Source organism: Capsella rubella, unplaced genomic scaffold (assembly GCF_000375325.1).
Source record: "Capsella rubella cultivar Monte Gargano unplaced genomic scaffold, Caprub1_0 scaffold_4, whole genome shotgun sequence".
In the NCBI taxonomy this organism is placed as follows: Eukaryota; Viridiplantae; Streptophyta; class Magnoliopsida; order Brassicales; family Brassicaceae; genus Capsella; species Capsella rubella.
In genome coordinates, this window is record NW_006238920.1 from 11,125,717 (window position 1) to 11,145,103 (window position 19,387).

The 19,387-nt window shown below is 36.1% G+C and overlaps 4 protein-coding genes across 4 annotated transcripts; 2 read left to right on the forward strand and 2 right to left on the reverse strand.

The window, feature by feature from the left end:
• Positions 1-1,639: 1,639 nt before the first annotated feature.
• LOC17888478 (stress response protein nst1) lies at positions 1,640-5,380 on the forward strand. Its single transcript, XM_006293625.2, has 4 exons — positions 1,640-1,854; positions 2,036-3,703; positions 3,907-4,844; positions 5,116-5,380. The coding sequence occupies exons 2-4, from the start codon at positions 2,252-2,254 to the stop codon at positions 5,198-5,200; spliced, it is 2,475 nt and encodes an 824-aa protein (XP_006293687.1). The 5' UTR covers positions 1,640-1,854; positions 2,036-2,251; the 3' UTR covers positions 5,201-5,380.
• A 121-nt stretch (positions 5,381-5,501) lies between these two features.
• On the reverse strand, positions 5,502-7,314 carry LOC17890102 (CBL-interacting serine/threonine-protein kinase 22). The gene has a single exon (XM_006294206.2). It carries the CDS (start codon positions 7,305-7,307, stop codon positions 6,021-6,023), a length of 1,287 nt encoding a protein of 428 aa, XP_006294268.1. The 5' UTR covers positions 7,308-7,314; the 3' UTR covers positions 5,502-6,020.
• Positions 7,315-9,462: 2,148 nt separating this feature from the next.
• Positions 9,463-11,003, reverse strand: LOC17889630. The gene is made up of 3 exons (XM_006294432.2): positions 10,425-11,003; positions 9,895-10,219; positions 9,463-9,799 (listed from the first exon to the last, which is right to left on the reverse strand). Exons 1-3 carry the CDS (start codon positions 10,931-10,933, stop codon positions 9,572-9,574), a joined length of 1,062 nt encoding a protein of 353 aa, XP_006294494.1. The 5' UTR covers positions 10,934-11,003; the 3' UTR covers positions 9,463-9,571.
• Positions 11,004-16,768: 5,765 nt separating this feature from the next.
• Positions 16,769-18,229, forward strand: LOC17888510 (protein DETOXIFICATION 53). Its single transcript, XM_006295390.1, has one exon. The coding sequence runs from the start codon at positions 16,769-16,771 to the stop codon at positions 18,227-18,229; it is 1,461 nt and encodes a 486-aa protein (XP_006295452.1).
• The last annotated feature ends 1,158 nt before the right edge of the window (positions 18,230-19,387 follow it).

Sequence of the window (19,387 nt, forward strand, 5' to 3'; positions counted from 1 at the left end):
GCCATATTTTACTTTAAATAGGGATATATTGCTCAGTTGTAATAAGACCACTTTTTGAATGCAATGAATTAAGCTAAGCGTTTGGTTACTCTCAGAACGATTTGATTTCGTTACTCAATATCCATACATATTAAAAAGTTTGTGTGTAGTGTCCATATGTTAGCTTTGATCCGTCAAATGGTTAAAAGTGTATTTTTATTTATACCAATGTCCCTAGTGTTTTGAACATAGTTTAGTCTTCTATATCAACAGCAAGTTCTTCGGATTTGAGGTTTCTACTCATCTTTATACAAAGAGGATCTCCAGGTCCTGATGTTGTAGATATATAATATTGTATAAACATTTCTTTCTTATTTTGATCTCTTAGATTAGAGAAGTTCTATAACAACAGTTAAGACATGAACGAGTGATCTTGATGGATGAAAAAGGACGCTTTAATGTCAAAGAAGACTCGTACTGGCTTTTGAAACTTTAGAGTTTACAACAATTTTTTTATGAAAAAGAATTATAATAACAAAAACATAAAGAAGTTCATCGTGATGGTAAACATACCAACATTTTGGCATTAACCACTACATTAAAATCTACTGAGCTTTGCGGTAGCGTCACGTCGAGTTACGACGATAGGGTCAAGTCAAGTGTTTGACGTGTGTTTGAGATTTATTTTAAAGACTACACAATTCTTTTATATTTTTTTAAAGACATTTTAATTTTGATTGCTTACTTATTTATTTTAAAGAGTACAATTGTTTTCTTATCTCATATAGACATATATGATATATGCAGTACCAAAATCTTATCTCAACAATGGAAAGTTTTAAGTGAGCACCAACTTTTCATATGTTATCCTTTTATTTTTCTTCATATCAACTCCTACGAATAGAATAAAAGATCATAACTCATAATATAAGGCACAACTTCAAAGTTCTGAAAATCGCCGAAGAAAACTTATAAAATTAATTGTGGTTTCCTTTTTAAATGGTACTTTGTTGTTTGCCAAATCGATAATCGATGTCGCTATGATAACCAATATTTTTTGTGTGACAAAAAATAACTTAATTTATTCTATATTATATATTATATATTATATAAACCAAACATTAATCTATAAAATAAAATACCGTTAAGGGTAAAATGATATTCTAAAATGAAAACTTTTGATTGTTTAACATCTAATTAGAAACAGGTGGTCTTTCACCTAAAACTTTACAATCTTCCATATTTATCTAACTAATTCGTTATTTCATTCCATGTGTTTAAAGTACAATGCATTTTCATTTTTTCACGATTGTTGTAAATTTTCCATTATTTTTTCTTATTTTGTTGTGTTATCTAAAAGTAAAAACTAATCAACAATTAAAAAAAAAAGAAACACTAAAATTTTAAATGAAAAAATACCCAATTAAAATTGGAAAATCACATGTTAATTTAATTATTCTTTATTATAATCTCAATTTTCATATATTTTATAGAAAAAAAAAATCATAGAAAGTTTGATAATTGTCTTTTTTAATTAATCTCTCGATATATGTTATAGTATGTAATAATAATTGGTGAAAAATAAGATAATAGAATAAAAATTATATTATTTGTGTGTATTTGGATAAACCTAAAACGAAGGGGGCGCATGAAAGGCACCACCGACTAATAGAATAGGTATTAAGGACCCAGCCCCGATTTCACCACCCGGTTCTGTTTCTTCTTCTCATTTCTCATCATCATCATCGTTCGTCATCGTCCTCTATATCAAATCTTTCGTTTTCTTCGCTGCCAAGAACCGATACGATACGCTATTCTACCCCAATTGGATCCGAATCTCGAATCTGCACTCGCCCTTTAATTTCCTTTTACACGGTAAGTTTCTTCCTTTGTCTCTTGCCCACTATCATCACATTGCACCGTGAGTTAATTCGAGCTTGTTCCCGAACTGGGTTTTCTTGGTTCCGGTCATTACTTGTGTAAATCGAATCAATTTTTCCAATTTGTGTATGTTGGGCGGTCTTCAATTTGATTCAAATGTCGCTCTTGCATTTAGGTTGATTCTCCTGAAGCCCTAATTTTTGCTCAAGTTTTTTTTGGAGCTGGGACTAGTGTACTTCGATGATATACGACAACCTAGCAGGAAGATTAGGGTTAGGGTTTTCTGTTCTGTGCACATCCCCTGAGTTGAAACATTTCTGAAAGTCTAGGGTTTTTGGTTTGATTACGGTCTGATAACAAGAAGAAAGAAAAGGGTTGGTTTGAGAGGATAATGTGTATATTGTGTGTGATTCAAAAGTGGTCTCGCCGGGTTGCAACGATGCTGCCTTGGTTGGTCTTACCTTTGATTGGACTATGGGCTCTGTCTCAGCTTCTTCCACCAGCTTTTCGTTTCGAAATCACTTCTCCCAGGCTAGCTTGTGTTTTTGTGCTTTTGGTTACTTTATTCTGGTACGAGGTTTTGATGCCTCAGCTATCTACTTGGCGGGTGCGGAGAAATGCACGTCTTAGGGAGAGAAAGAGGTTGGAAGCTATGGAATTGCAAAAGCTTAAGAAAACTGCTACACGACGTTGTCGTAACTGCTCTACGCCTTACCGGGACCAAAACCCAGGTGGTGGACGCTTTATGTGCTCATATTGTGGGCATATATCAAAGAGACCTGTTTTAGACATGCCTGTGCCTCCAGGGTTAGGACTTTCTGGTTCTGGAATTTTGAAAGATCTTGTAGGAAGAGGTGGTAAGATGTTGAATGGAAAGGGATGGAATGAGAATGGTTGGATGCATGGGCAAGAATGGCCGGAAAACAGCACATGGTCTAGCGAGTCAGCCTATTGGCGGAATACTAGTGGTAGTACATTTGGTGAAGATGAGAACTGTTTGGGGGAAAAATCATATCCCAGTGGCGTTGTTTTTGCTTGCCGACTGCTTACTTCTTTTTTCATGAGCATTAGGTGGCTTTGGAGAAAGATTTTTAGCTTTACCTCTTCAGTTGATGAATCGTCAACTGATGCTGACCAGAGACGATTGCTGGCTAGGCAGGGTGAGAATGGGACCAGCTATCATGAGAGTAGGGTTGAGAAAGCACGCAGAAAGGCTGAGGAGAAAAGACAAGCTAGGCTTGAAAAGGAGCATTTGGAGGAAGAAGAGAGAAAACAACGAGAGGAAGTCGCAAGACTAGTGGAGGAACGGAGAAAGTTAAGAGATGAGAAGATGGAAGCCGAGAAATGCACCAAAGCATCACCTGTTTCCAAGGAAAAAGATACCAAAAGGGAGACAGAGAAAAAGCGTCAGGAGAGAAAAAAAGAAAGAGATAAGGCCTCTAGTAAGAGCAATTCTGATGCGGAAGAGCTTGATAAGAGAACAGGAAAAGATACTGACCATAAGCGTGAGCTTGATAAAAATGATCATTTCAGGAGTCCCAACTTGGAAAAGAGACATGGGCATGGTGTAGATAATGCTAATAGTAACAGTAACATGACAGGTGCTGGCGGTAGGTATTTTGATCGAGTGAAGGGTACATTCTTCTCTTCTTCTAAGGCTTTTACAGATAACCGGTTCTTTGGAAGAGGTGTCAATATGTCAGCTACAGTTGCAAAAGAGAATAAGCCCATTGGCTCTGCAGATCATTCTCATGCACCTGCTCAGATTAGGCATATTAATCCTCCTGAATTTGTTGCTGGAAAATCTGGTTCAAATGGAGTGGAAAGGAATACTAATCGTCATGTAAGTGTTCTTGCCAAATTTCTTATGCTATTGCGATATGAATAATTAAACTAGTAACCACTCCTCTCTTTTAAACTCATCTGTCTTGTTCATGTTAAGTTGATAAGTTTGGTATCTTGAAGTAGGTTCAACTTAGATTTGGTACCAGTTTTCTTCAAATTGTTTTATAAGGATACTTAACAAAAATATGATGTTCCCCTCAGGTTGTTTCTGAGCCACAACCAAGTGGAGAACCTAAAAGATCATGGCAGCAACTCTTTGCCCGTACGCCATCTGTGCCTGCTTCCTCCAATGTTAATGTTATAAGTCGACCTAGTACAAAGCCCAAAGATGGTCAGAGTTCTCAGGTTCCTAATCAAGATCATTCAATACGAACCTTTGACAACCCCATCAGTTTTGGACTCCCATCACCATTCACTATACCTACGTACTCCAGCGGATCGACTATGAGTAGCTTAGGTTTCTCATCCGCAAGAGATATTGTTCTCCCTCAGCCTGGGGAAAATGCACGTGTTTTTATGCCTGAAGAAGAGCGTTTTGAAGATCCGTGTTATGTTCCGGATCCAATATCTCTTCTGGGACCTGTTTCAGAATCGCTTGATCTAAGGGCCGAGTTTGAAACTGGTGTAGGGCTAGAAAAACCCCACTTGTTGAAGAATACACCTTTTTGTGAAGTCAATAAGCCATCTCCGATTGAATCTCCCTTGTCAAGATTACGAGTTGCAGATGAAAAACAAGTTAATGATGGAAGCTGGCAAATGTGGAAGACCACCTTTGGCCAAGACCTCCTTCTATCTTCAGATAATACTAGATCTAATGAGGAAAATGCTGTCCATCATGTGCCTCATAATAGGACATCATCTTTATTTGCAAAAGATGACCCTTTTCACAGTGCATATTCACACAGGAAGGACTATTTTGAAAATGATCAGAAAAGTGGCGCGTTCAGTCCCATTGCTGGTCCAAGCAACCATGATCCCTGGGCACAGAAAATGTTCCTACCCGCATCATCTGGCACAGAGAGTCTTTTGTCTGTTAGTCGACCAGAAGAAGCCAGCTTGAATAATATGGCGTACATGAGTCCAACTGGGTTGGCTCCAGACAATTCATTTGAACTCCCTTCTCCGAATCACTGGCTCAAGTAAGACTAGTTTGTTCAGAACCTCTACTTTCTGTTTTTTTGCTCCAAATGACTAATATAAAAACGTGTCCAAGGAAACTTGGTTTAAGGAACTAGTCAACTTTTTCCTAGGCTATAGAGCAGCTTATGCCTGTAACATGCTTTAGATTAGCTCTTTGACATTCCGAAATACAATAATGTAGATTAGGTTTGTTTAGAAATTTGCTACATTTGGAACAATAGCAATGAAGAGGACTGTGTAATGATATTGGTGTTTGTTGATGATGTGCAGGAAAGTGAAGAAGACTGGGGATGGGACTGGGAAGCAATTTGTGGAGGGTCAGTACCTAAACCAAGATGTACAGTCGTTTTGGTAGTCACAAATTCAAGAAAGTAAAAAAAGAAAAAAAGAAAAAAGCAAACAAACATTGAAAATCATTTTGGGACACAACTTTCGCAGATATATCTCGTCTGTCTCTGTCCTCTGGTTTTCTTCAACCTAAGATTTTGAGTTTTTACTTGAAAAAAAGATGGTTAGCTTCGATAGTCTTTGCATACACCTAACACGTAATTACCGACAGCTACTATTGCTTTATAACATCGCTCTTCTCTCATTTGACTCGACTTCGACTAGTTTACATTGCATAGTAACTTTTTGGAATGGACCACACCACTGAATTATCTATCTAAACTGAGCACATCTATAAGCTTACTACAAAAAGATTCTTATAAGCTTCGTGCGATTACCAATCACAATCAACAACGATAATTATTACAAACGGTGTAGCAATGTCCCTTAGCAAAAACAAAGGCCCAAGTTTGCACACACACACACAGTCACACGTACACAGAGACTAGATCAGAGTTTTATTCAAGGTCAACTTCTCTCCGACAAATATAAAATAAATAAATTTTATGTTTCATTTGCTCCGAAAAAAACATAAGAACCCGGTTCGTATTCTTCCTTCCGTACATACAAAGAGGCGGATCATTTCCATTACTCTCTCTGCTCCAATGTAAACCGAACCGGTTCACCATGATGTTTTTCGAATCCTCTATCAATTATTTTTTGTAAAATTAAAAACCGGTTCTCTTGTTCAACTGTTGAAACCTCACGATTGGATCTTTTACGTTGAAAAATTCCGAGTTCAAAAAAAATCTCACGCACGGTTCGAAACCATTTAATAACGGATTTGGTCAGGGATTTCTATAAACCGGTTGGTTAATGGAACGACGTAGTTTTTGCCTAAGAGCATCAGCCCAAACCAGTCCGACGTCTCTTTGCTTGTTCTTCATCTCCACCATCACTAATTCACTTGTTAGCCGGCGAACTTTAACGACGACATTGGCTACTCCGTGCGGCCCTTCAAGCTTTATCGCTCTCTCCTTCTTCTTCGCTATCCTCAGATTTAACTGCTTCGCAACCTCCTCCACCTTTACCATAATCTCCGCCGTACTCTCGTCGGAGACGAACTGGTCGCAATGATCCGGCGTCACGAAATTTCCGAACAAACCGGAGAGATTCGAGCTCGATGCCGACGTGATCAAATCGAAAGCGTTTAGAATTTTCCCGTTCTCCTCTAGATCGTAATCGTCGGCTTGGATTCCGATTATTTCGCTCGGATCTACTCCGTGATTGAACCACGGATCCTTTAGAATCTCCTCGACGGTGATCCTCAGTTCCGGATTTGGTTCCAAAAGACGGCGGAGGAACCGCCGTAGTTCTGGAGAAGTCCAATCCGGTAATTTGTACTGAGCTTTGTGAATTTTCCGGTATAGTCCCATGATGTTGGGATCACGAAACGGCAAGTAACCGGCGTTGAGGAGGAACAAAACGACGCCGCACGACCAAATATCCGCTTTGGAACCGTCGTAGCCTTTCTTCAAGAGAAGCTCCGGCGCCACGTACGCCGGAGTTCCACAGAGCGTGTGAAGCATCCCGTCGGGGTGGATCTGCTCCTTCATCGCACTGAGACCAAAGTCGGAAACCTTGAGATCTCGATTCTCGTCGAGGAGGAGATTCTCCGGTTTCAAATCACGGTGGAACACTCCTCTTGCGTGGCAATACCTCACGGCGGAGATAAGCTGCCGGAAATATTTCCGGCTGAGACTCTCGGTGAAACGGTTGCTAGTGACTCTGGAGAAAAGCTCTCCGCCTTTGGCTAGCTCCATGACGAAATAGATCTTGGTCTTGGTGGCGAGGACTTCGGAGAGGAGAACGATATGAGGATGACGGAGGCGGCGCATGACGGAGATCTCTCTCTTAACGTGCGCCGTGAGACCGTCTTTCAAACGCTTTTTTTGGACGACTTTGATCGCAACGCTTTGGCCGCCGTTTTGGAGATCATCCGCTTGGTAGACTTTGGCAAACGCGCCGCTACCGAGGAGCTTCCCGAGATCGTACTTGCCGAAGAGCGCGGACTTGTTATCATCTCCGATGACATTAACGATGATTGAATCGGAAGAGTTTGAGTCTTCGGCCATTAACAGAGAGAAACAGTCTTAATAGAGTTTGTTAATAATACAACAATTCGAAAATTGAAAAGACATGCGCGCGGTGCCTCTTCTTATTCAAGTTCCTCAACTTGCCACGTAAGTCATTATTCTAAACAAAAACAAAAACATTATTTTAATATGTTGTTTGACTTTATGATAAAACAGGATTAAACAAATAAAATGAAAGAAATAATCTTTATAGGACAATTTCAATGCGATACAATTCGAATTAGTTGCGCTATACCAACCAGGTTAAGAGTCATTTGATCCCCAAAGTAATTTACAGTTGTGTGGTTTATGTGTTTTTATGTTATTGTTTATTACAAAAAAATAAATATGACTTGTCAGGTCAACCAAACCATTCTATTTCCAGGTGGGATTCAAAAGTCATATAGATATATATTTCTTTAAAAAATTTACATCGTTGACAAAAAAAACTTTATGGAAAAGAAGAAGAGGATAACTTCGAAGTAGATTATCTTTGAATAATGTCGTCGTAGATAACAACAACGTGGATTGACGTTACTATCTATCTATTGAATGTTAAAAAAAAAAAAAAACATTTATTAATGGAGTCATGGAGATGGTTTAAGCTTAACACTACCGGTCTTGAGTTTCTTTTGTAATCTCTCTTTGTAGGCAAGTCGAATCCCAATTGACCAGGATTGATCATGCGAACTAAATTTTACAAAAAAAGCAAAAGAACAAAATCTTTTGCTTATGTAATTATTAAGCACCAAATACATATGTATGCATGCATATAAAGACGTTTAGACACGATAATGTTATAACTGTGGACTGATCAACCTCCCTTAACAATCGTAATAATCTATCGTAATTGATCAAATATCTTTAACCGTAGCTACCAAATCAAACCAATAACATTATCCAATTAGTAAATACTATATTAAATGACAAAAGAATAACATTTAAATGTTTGAAATTCAATATATAGCTTATAATAACTACTTTTTTGATAGCTGGAGATTTTTATTAATATAAGGATTATTCTCATAATTAATTTGAAGTTGGATTCGTGGATCCAAGTCATTCGTGTGTGGAGTAAATCATACTAGTATACCCCTTTTGCTGTTGAAAAAGCCAAAATTTAATCCTTACACGTGAACTTGCGCATACATAATATGTAATGTAAAATTGAGTTTTAGGACAGTATACAAAGGCAGAAAAAAAAATCGACAAAGTAAAACGAATAAAGAATATAACTCTTGTTCATTCATTATGGTTTCCAATATTGTATGTATTCGCTTTCGTAACGGTATTTTGCTATATATATATATCGACATTTTAGTTTGACTTTATCTAATAAATGTGAAAATGGAACATACTAAGACCATTGAATCATTTCTGCAGTACCATCCAACCAAACACCTGATGATTGTCAAGTCATCTCGATTGTACCATATATGGCATATCGATCATCTCAATCAAGTTCTGGCTAGAACGTCCCGGATAGTCATTGTGGAGTCATACATATCCCAAAAGCTATGGAAACTCAATTCTTTAGAGAAGTAATACGTCACATTCGTTTTATTTTTGTAATTACTGATTCTCGTTGTTACCGTCATCACGGAATAAAGACATCTTGCTTCGAGGAGACACCGTCTTTGACACCGTGATGCTGTACGTAAGCCATCAACATCGTCCGTACCATCACAAGCACAAACACCGTCACTCTATCTAGCCAGGACGTTTCTTCTTCGTCACACATCGTCATGGTTTGATTTATTTTAGAAATTATTATAAGATCTAATAAGAAGCAAATTTCGCAACAAAAAAACAATCATTATTTAGATCTAGGACCTTCATCGTTGTTTTAAGTTTTAACTAAGACAATTCTTTATGGTTTATCTTGCTATTGTGTCAAAGTTATATTACGAAATTACATTAGATCTTCTTTTATATTATGACAAATAATTTGTACCCCATACCCATCAGAAAAGAGGAACATCGTATTCAAGAACACACAAATTGCTTATAATTAAGGAAAATTTGCGTGTTCTAAAGTCAATAAATTTGAATCCAAACAAAGTAAAAAACTCAATCAATTCTCTATTGGTATTCTTTTTTAACGATTAACAAATAATCTGTGTTGGGTTTTACATATACAACCGAAGCTTCCACCTAATAGATAAACACACTTAATTTACCCGTTGGATTCAAATGCCCGCATATGTCTCTCCCACACACAAACAAAATATACACATATATAAGTGAATATATATTCTAAGTGGTCATATATGTGACCCAAAAATCCAAAAGGATTGGAAGATAAAAAGTAGGAGTAACGCAGTGAAAATCTGATGGGTTAAAGAGAAAGTTTTAGACGTTGCAATAGAAGCTTGTGACAAGAAAAGAGACATGCACTTGAGCTCTACCGAGAAGGAAGTGCGCGAACCATACGCATCTGGATGATAAATGATTTCTCCTTGACGACATTTGAATTCTCCTAAACTCCACTCCTGAATAGTTTCACAGTTTTGTTACAAGATTAGTATACAATTGATATTGACCATATCATATAAAAACTAAAGTGTTTAAATGCTCTTGCATATACCTCAAGCTGGCGACCAAAAGTGACAAGGATAGTGTCAGGATCAGCATGAAAAGAAAGCGGGCCTTTCCCTGAGTTGACACGGAACTCGCAGTTCTTAGCTGGAAGGTGGAGGCTAAGTGTGTAATGGAGCATATCTTCGGTCTTCTCTTTGGGCAAAGGAGGGCTTTGCTCAGTTACGTTTTCATGATTGTATCTGTAAACGCTGAGCACAGATTCTCCTCTTTGTATCCTCTTATCACTTTGTCTTCTTGAGTTCTCTACCATTATCTGCCCTAGTTTCCTCGCTATCCCTTCAAGTTTATCAGCTACATTCTCCATTTCTTGGCTGCACAACGAATTAAAGATTTCAATCAATTATTTTGGAAATATACATGGTTACTTGTGACACATTTCATAACAATATCAGCAGCATAAAGAAAACCTAGGTTTCACGTATTACACAAGGTAACTAGTTCTAACGAAGCATTTATTCATCAACCTAAACATGTATTATAGCTTTAAAACTTCATTTTTCAAAGATGTTTTTATACCTGAAGCAGCGGTACCTTTCAGGTCCGATATATTCGCGAGCCCATTCCATACGCTCTTTCCACGACCGTACCCACTCGATCTCGTCCCTGTTTCCGACAACACTCCGACGAAACCCGGTGTCTCTTCCCTCTAAAACACCGAATACCCGACCAGACTCCCTCACAAGAGACCTCAGCTCCTCCCCCGATATCCCATGGTAGCTCACACGAAACGCTCCAAACTCTCTCGCGGATCGCACCAACCGATCGACCGAGCCTTCTCTTCTCGACGCTAATAACCTAAAATCAATCTCCGCGGGGATCAGATGACGTGACCCAGAAGATTCACCTCCAGAATGAGATTCAGGAAGCGTGAGCTCAGGAACCTGAACGGATCTCTCAATGATCTCGGTGAGAATCTCGCTGGCAGCGCAACGTGAACCCCTGGCTCTAGGGATCGGAGACGGAGGTGGTGGTGGTGGAGTCAAAGAAGATACGTTCAACTGGCTCCTGGTTCGCATCAGAGCCATCGGAGACAGAGAGAAAAAGATCCGAAGGTCTCGGGCGGTTCTAAACTATGATCCGCCCTCGAGAAAAAAGGAAAATAGAAACAAAAAGACTTGTTCGATTGTTAGAGGCACATTCAATTTCGTTGTTGTATTATTTCCTAATAATTTTATGTTAATGATTTCTTAAAAGAAAGTGAGGGTCCATTACTGATCTATTATTTTATGATATGGTGAACGATCATGATCAATGATCATGGGGTCTCTCTAACCTCATTAGTTTCGGCTGTGAAGATTTGAATATAATTTTATGTTCAGATTGAAAACGCGCTTTCACCTTTGGATTGGGCCATTATGTGGGCTGCATTGAATGTTTGAACCGGTCCAGATGTGCAAATTTCGGAAGATGATAGTTTCTGGTTGCTTGCGTAATTATCTCAAAGGGCGAGATTGCTAGCCTTTAAAAGGAGATAAAAGGCTTTGAACTTCTTCTTGTAAGGAACATAGTCCATAGAAGTGAGAATAGCAGCCTAGGTAGATAATACAGTCAACGGTTGATTAAAAAAAAACAAAAAATTATACAGTGAACAACAAATGAAAGTAATATCTCGATAAATTAATAAACAGTATACGAATATGATAATATTTACATGGTTTTAACTTTGAGTAAACTAAATGCTAAAAAATTGTCAATAACACATAACACAGTAACGATATTATAGAAACAAGTAAAAGTTAATTCTCATGGTTGAAAATATAGAAAAATGAATCACGTTATAGCGATTATAATTTTCTGCGTATTAATTTTAAACAATTTTAAACGAAAATAACACACTCGGCCAAGCCAAAATAATAAAATTGGTGATTAATGAATTTATATACAGTTTTAGATATAATAAGTGAATTATTTTGTTAATTAGTTTCTTTAAGCTTGTTGAGTTTATTGTATGGAATAAACAGTAGGAAAATAAATACTAGTAAACAAAAAAAAAAAAAATACAAAGTGGAAACATGTGATTGGATAAAATATTTTAATATTTACTTTTGTGGCTTACCCTTTAGGGATATTAAAGATAAGTAAGCCCCATAATTAAACTACAATTTTCCAACCGAGAAATTTATTTGGAAAGACACTATACTTAGCCCGAAGTTGACATGAATGAACAAATCTAAGAGAAACAAATTCTATAAAGTAAGTTAATTTAACCCCAACCAAGTCGAAGGGTCGTTGTCTCGTTGATATGTATTACTATACTGTATATCATTATAGCTGTTGGCCGTCTCTGAGTTCCATTTCTTTTTTTCGTGGGGTAATAAAAAAATAAAATCCTGTACCAACCAAGTCTTGTTATGTAGTTTTTTTTTTTTGTTTTAAAAATTTAGATAAGTGGACCAACTAAGTTAACAAGTGTTTAATCTTATATTATAACATACAAAATAGAAAAGATAAGTGTTGTTGTGACTTGTGAGTGAGTGCATAATTGAAGTTTGAAGGGCATATGCATGTGATTATACACTAATTGGTTAGTCATAGCATCTTCCGTACGTTAGTAAGCTTCGACGACAATGGTCCCCGTTCGATTAGTCTTTATAAAGTTTTACTCCTTAGGATTTTGGGGCAACACGATGACAAATTTAACTATATATATCAAAACGAATTAGAAGCGCAGAACTAAAATATAAAACAGTTTTTTATAATCTATATACGTAATACGTGCTTAATAAAATAAGCTGTTCGTGGTATAGAAACGATATTAATTAAAATTATGTAGGTCTCGCAATAGGGAGGACATATGGAGCAAGTTTTGGTGAAGACCAAAAGCTGTCGCTATCAAAGAAGATGTTATGAATGTATCAAATACCTTATAAACTCTTGTGCATGCTTCTGAGTAGACAATCCGCATCTCCCCTAATGATTTTGTATCTCAAAACTTATTCACTTTATCGAAAAAATTTACTTATCTTAAGAGAATTGCAACTAAAAATGCCTTTAAGATGACACCATCATTAGTTTTGTTCTTCAGAATCTTTTACCTTATCCAAGAAATCTATATTTATAAAATGTAAATTACAACTAGAAGCCCTTAATATATATATCACTGTTTAATTGAATAATTGGTTTCTACCTTTCAGCAATGTAGACTATTGATTATGATGTTTATCCCTTATGTTAATTGGCAAAATGATTGAAAATGACCAAAAATAAAAATAAACACTTGCATTAATAAATTGGTTAATTATGTTAAGAAGACGTAATTTATACATGTGTTTTCCAAAAGTAATAAGGCTCGGTTTTATAATATTGCACATGTATATATATATATATATATATATATATATATATATTTACGTAGTTTAGCTAAGCTATCTAAAATAATCATATTTTCTAACTCTTGTTTAGGGGTGTAATTGGATATATATTTGGAACACTAAGAGTCCAAAACCCTAATGAATCAGTTTTACCAAGAGACAAAACTCATCAAATTAGTTATCTTCAGTTTTCAAATAATAAAAAGATACCTTATGGATTTGTAGAAAATAAATATATCGTGGATATTTGTTTCTGTAAAATTTACTGATTTTAAATCAGAATTCGGCATATGAACGTTTATTTGGTTACAATGTTAGAGTTTATTCTTAAATAAAAATATATAGAAAATCGCAATAGTTTGGACTGACACCAATATCATCTCATTTGAACGTACTCATAGAGGACAACAAATTAACGTCTACAAAGTTCATTAACTGCTGCATCAAGTTCTATAGCACATATAGCTAGGCGTACGTCGAACCAGAACAAGATCTTCTTCGTCATTTAGATGGTCCATGTGTATGAATTTGATTACAATGTTTAGACCTATATTTGTGTGTGACTACTGACTATGATGGGAATTTTTATACTTTCTTAGTCATGCGGAGTTAAACATAGGTACAATATTGTAGATATAAATAACAATTTAATCCTCTCAAGGTTTCTCTTAAACTGATATACATCGAGTCCCCAAAGCTGTTTTGTTTCTCCACTTTCATCATGAAAGGCATTCCAATTAGATATAGGGACTTGATCTTTTTATATAAATAGTATAAAATATCTAACTTCTCAAATATCATATATATAGATATATATATAATGGGATGATCTCACTTGACCTTTGTTGTCTTTCTCTTCATTATCCAAATCAAACATCTTACATCCTAACAAAAAAACATGTTATATCGGAGGTAACATAGCTCTCATTTCTATAACTAGTTTTGCAAAGCTCTTTTTTAAACAAAAGAAAACAGACCAATTACTTTCTACTAATATTGAAGTATATGATGACTTTGATGAGTAAGACCTGGTCATGGTGTTTATTTCTATTAGAAAAAAGTATAGTATATACTATGTTGCTTAACTTTACTTTCTTACTTTTTGTTCAAAAAAAAATATATTACTTTCTTTTTTTAATAGCGTTTTAATACATTCTTATTTTTTTTTGGTTATATACAGTAGGTTGATGTTTTATTGTATTATATTCTATGCTTTCATGTATTTTATTTTGCTGTAATTTGTACTGTGTATTGTTTATGCGTAACTAAGGAATTAAATATAATTAATCATTCTTTTTGACACGTATATAATATATTGTTAGTAAATTAGTCATAACTAATCAAATGAAGAAATAGTAAATTATAACAACATTTGTAATTAAACTAAAGAAGAAAGGTTATATATTGATAATATGTGGAGACACTAATCTCAAAGGGAAGAATACAATATAGTGAAGCAAGAGTTGGCAAATATTTTATGCTCTGAAGAACCACCAATATATGTGAACTCATATTATATTTGTTTTTTTTTTTACCAAAAGTGTCAAGTGTCAACCAGCCTTTCTATAAGTAGAAAATAAAGTAAATTAAAAGGAAATACTTTAGTTTACTGGTCAGTCTAAGATGACTTTGTGGAAGTTAAAAATAAAAAATCAAACTAAGCAACAGGTTCCCAATAAACTATTAAGCAGAGAAAAGAAAAAAAATGAGAGAAGCGTACATAAATAGACGAGGGGGAAGGAGCTTAAAACCTTCTTCTTCTTCCTCTCTCTCTCACGCACACACATACAAACAAAACACTTCGTATAGTGAGCTATCTATATATGTTGTAAGTGACAACGGAGTGTGATAACACTATATCTCTTATAAAATATATGAGCATGTGCAGGTCCAACATGAACAGAAGTGAATCTAGTGAGATTATAAACGGAGAATGCGATGTTTCAACCTCATCCCTCAAAGGAGAAACTAGTGGCAACCATCCCAAATTCTCCGCTGGTCTCCGTCGCATCCCTTTTAACGAGGTTCCTTAATTTCTTCTTCTTTTTGTTTTTCTTACATTTTCTTCAGAGTAGTTTTTGGGTACAAGTCACTCTGCTAGTTTTGCTTTTTTGATGGATTCTTGTATTACTTTACAGCTATTTTTATACTTTTTTGGGGGTGGTAAATACTAATATGGAATTCTTGGAAACTGATCTTGTAGTGGATTAAAATGTTACTTTTGACTGTTTTATAGCATTTTAATGAATATAGCTTGAGGAAAAGCTTCATCTATACCTGACGCAGTGTTGACAAATAATTTGATAGACGACATCCACTATATTGTAACTATATAAGTAGATATGATGTTTGAGTTTGCAGACATGTTCATATGTGTGTTTCAAGCATCACTTTCATGGACTGAGAGGGCGAGTTGCTTTTTGTGTTGTACTTACCTTTTATTTCTTGACAGTTGGGTTGTACTTACTTAGGAAAGTGTTCTATACATGTTTCCTCACATTCCATTCTTCTTTTCTTTTTTTTTTAATATCAGTTCCTTTTACTTAGTACAACAAAGTTCTTAATTATTAATACCAATTTTAATACATTAATCTGGATACTTTTCTATTTATTTTCTCGTAATCCTTATCCAATTTTTGTTCATGAATCTCAATAGTAGTTCATGATACTTTACAAGTGTGTATGTATATTTTAGTTTTTATACGGTTTTATGTTTTTAAAGTATCGATATTATTGCTAATGAAGCTCATGAATGAAATGAAATGAAAGACATAATAATATCTAAGCTGATTTTGTGTTTCAAAAAAAGAAAATATCAAAATTGAAAAGGTGAGCTTTTTAGAACCCATGATGATTTTTATTTTTAAAAAGATCCTAGAATGTTGGTACAGTTAGCCATTAGCTTTTTCTGTCACTTGTGAATTTGATTATTCAGTTCTAAAAGTTGTATATAGAATTTTAAACTTTTTCTCTTCTTTTTCAACTTTCTCATCCCAGTCCCAGTGGCCATGTGATGCGACCATCTTCCTCGTGCTTACAGTTTGCTCTTTGTTTTATAATATTCTTTTTTGTATCGTATGTCCTTCTGTTTCACTATGAAATTATTTATATAGATTTTATTTTACATTTACAAAAAATATTAGTGTTGAAAGCTCTTTATAGATATTAAAAGACTCATGTAAAAAGCTTATTTATCTACCATTTTATACAAGTTGTTAATTAGAAGCACACTTGTTTACTTAGTTATGATTAGATAAAAAAATAATAGTTAGTTAACTTTTAATGTGTACGTACAAACCACGCTCAAATACTAAACATATGTATTTCATTTTCTTGTATATGATATTAATTAAAGACTATTTCGTATCAAGAAAAAATTCTTCTTTCTTTGCTCAATGCGCTTCTTTCTATATTACTACTATTTTCTTGAGTGCGTTTTGCTAAAACTAGAAGCCTAGTTATATATATAACACTAAAATAGTAAATAGTTGTTCTATAATATTGAAAAAAACCTAACAAAAATCGTATATTTCTTTTATATGTTTTCCCATGCAGGTGGGAGAGGAGATGGCGTCACTCACAAAAATTGCATGCCCGATCGTGATGACATCACTTCTCATTTTTTCAAGATCAATAATATCAATGTGGTTCCTGAGCCACCTCGGAAAAGTAGAACTCGCCGGCGGTGCACTTGCCATGGGCTTCGGAAACATCACTGGGGTCTCCGTACTCAAAGGCCTTTCCGTTGGTATGGACCCAATCTGTGGCCAAGCCTTCGGAGCCAAACGATGGACCGTACTTAGCCACACCTTTCAGAAAATGTTTTGTCTTCTTATTGTGGTCTCCATTCCAATCGCCGTTGCGTGGCTCAACATTGAACCCATCTTCTTGATGTTGGGTCAAGACCCTGATATAACCAAGGTCGCCAAAATCTACATATTCTTTTTTGTCCCGGAGCTCCTAGCTCAGGCAATGCTCCACCCCTTACGAACGTTCCTCAGAACGCAAGGCCTGACTTCACCGTTAACAATATCTGCCATTGTATCCATTCTTCTTCACCCTCTCTTCAACTACGTTTTCGTCATACGTATGCGTTTAGGCGTTAAGGGCGTTGCGGTCGCTATGGCTTTTAACACTATGAATATCAACGTGGGACTGCTAGTTTACACGTGCTTCTCGGATTCTATAATCAAACCGTGGGAAGGGCTCGCTTTGCGGTCCCTTTTCCGCGGCTGGTGGCCGCTGCTTTCTCTAGCCGCACCAAGCGCTATCTCGGTGTGCTTGGAGTATTGGTGGTATGAGATCATGCTTTTTCTATGTGGGCTTCTTGGGAACCCTAAAGCGAGTGTGGCCGCCATGGGAATACTGATACAGACCACGGGGATATTATATGTAGTCCCGTTTGCGATAAGCAGTGCCATTGCAACCCGTGTAGGACATGCGTTAGGAGGTGGCCAACCCACACGGGCTCAATGTACGACCGTGATTGGTTTGATACTCGCAGTTGCGTACGGGTTGGCAGCTGCTGTTTTTGTATCGGCGCTTAGGTCGGTTTGGGGAAAGATGTTCACGGACGAACCGGAGATTCTCGGGCTGATTTCATCGGCGCTTCCGATATTGGGGCTTTGTGAGATTGGAAACTCGCCGCAGACGGCTGCGTGTGGAGTCTTGACAGGGACGGCGAGGCCTAAAGATGGGGCACGCGTTAACCTATGCGCATTCTACATTGTGGGGTTGCCTGTGGCAGTCACAACCACTTTTGGGTTTAAGGTTGGGTTTCGTGGGCTATGGTTTGGGCTGTTGTCTGCACAGATGACGTGTTTGGTTATGATGCTTTATACGTTGATCCGAACGGACTGGAGCCATCAAGTGAAGCGGGCAGAGGAACTTACCTCCGCTGCAGCCGATAAAAGTCACTCGGAAGAAGATACCGTCCATGCTGAAGTAGAAGACGAGGATGATGGTTGTAGCAATGATCTGGAGACTGGTTTACTACAAAACACGAATTAACTAATCTAGAAATGTTAAAATTATCAATCGACAATTTTAACGGATTGTTAATGATATAGGAATTATTTTTTGGCAAACTAAAATACCAAAGATACAACCATTTAATTGGTTGAGCTTAGCTTTGATTAACATGTAAGCTAATTAATCTTTAATATTTTCCTTTTTTTTTTCCGGCCATATGTATCTTTGTATGTGTAAGTCGGGACTCAGAATTCAGATGTATGTAGTGAAGAAAAGTGGCCACAATATTTGATGCTTTAAACCAAATGGCTTTGAATATTGTAATGTGTATACAACAAGAAACAAGCCTGTTTCAGTCCAAACCAAACCCATCCCACCCAATCATATATATTGCAGACCTAAACCGTTGCTTACACTTTTGTTGCACACATTTTCACTGTACAAAAATCTAGAATTGGTCCCTAATAAATTAATAATTCTCAATATACTAGTAATAATATACACGTATACTAAATTTTATATAAGGGATCAATTTTATATAAGTCCTCCTGATTAAATTGAAACTTGCCTCATGGAAATCTAGTATAGAACGTACCAGCAAAACACAGCACACCTCGTTTTACCAAAATAAGACTATAAACAGTACTATAGTCAGTTCCGGGACGACGGAGAGTTATGGTTTTAAAAGGCAAAGCCAATAATTAATTACAGAGTCCAGGCAATCGACCGTGACCCCATTCCACCCATGTGTGATGCATACTCATTGGCGGATCTAAATCCCTATTTTTACCGGGATCAATTTTTTTTTTAACATCCTTTTATTATATAAATATGAAATTTTTTTTTTTCAAATAGACTCATGTTTTAAATTTAATTTAATTTTTGCTTTATTACAAAAAAAGAATATTCAGTTTTTTTTTTCTTTCATCTTAATTAAAAACAGGATATGATTTTTTCAAGTGAGCCTTCGAAATATTGAACTAAAATGAAAAACAAGTTCTATTAATAGATTTTGGACTAAATAAACTATTTGGTGGGTTCACTATAGTAAATTGCATTAAAAACTAATAATTTCGTTTTATATTTTAAAAATTATTAATGGGGTCGACTGACCCCGCACCATTGTATTTGACGGGTCCGTCTTTGTGCATAATGCATTCGATATTTATTATGTTTAACAGTCGATTATTTCACAAA

Coding starts and splice junctions, on each gene's coding strand:
- LOC17888510 (XM_006295390.1), top strand. CDS start 16,769: ATGCAGGTGGGAGAGGAGATGGCGTCACTCACAAAAATTGCATGCCCG.
- LOC17888478 (XM_006293625.2), top strand. CDS start 2,252: ATGTGTATATTGTGTGTGATTCAAAAGTGGTCTCGCCGGGTTGCAACG. Junction 3,704..3,906: donor AAAGGAATACTAATCGTCAT/GTAAGTGTTCTT, acceptor TGTTCCCCTCAG/GTTGTTTCTGAGCCACAACC. Junction 4,845..5,115: donor TCTCCGAATCACTGGCTCAA/GTAAGACTAGTT, acceptor GATGATGTGCAG/GAAAGTGAAGAAGACTGGGG.
- LOC17890102 (XM_006294206.2), bottom strand. CDS start 7,307: ATGGCCGAAGACTCAAACTCTTCCGATTCAATCATCGTTAATGTCATC.
- LOC17889630 (XM_006294432.2), bottom strand. CDS start 10,933: ATGGCTCTGATGCGAACCAGGAGCCAGTTGAACGTATCTTCTTTGACT. Junction 10,220..10,424: donor GAAAGGTACCGCTGCTTCAG/GTATAAAAACAT, acceptor TTCGTTGTGCAG/CCAAGAAATGGAGAATGTAG. Junction 9,800..9,894: donor CTTTTGGTCGCCAGCTTGAG/GTATATGCAAGA, acceptor GAAACTATTCAG/GAGTGGAGTTTAGGAGAATT.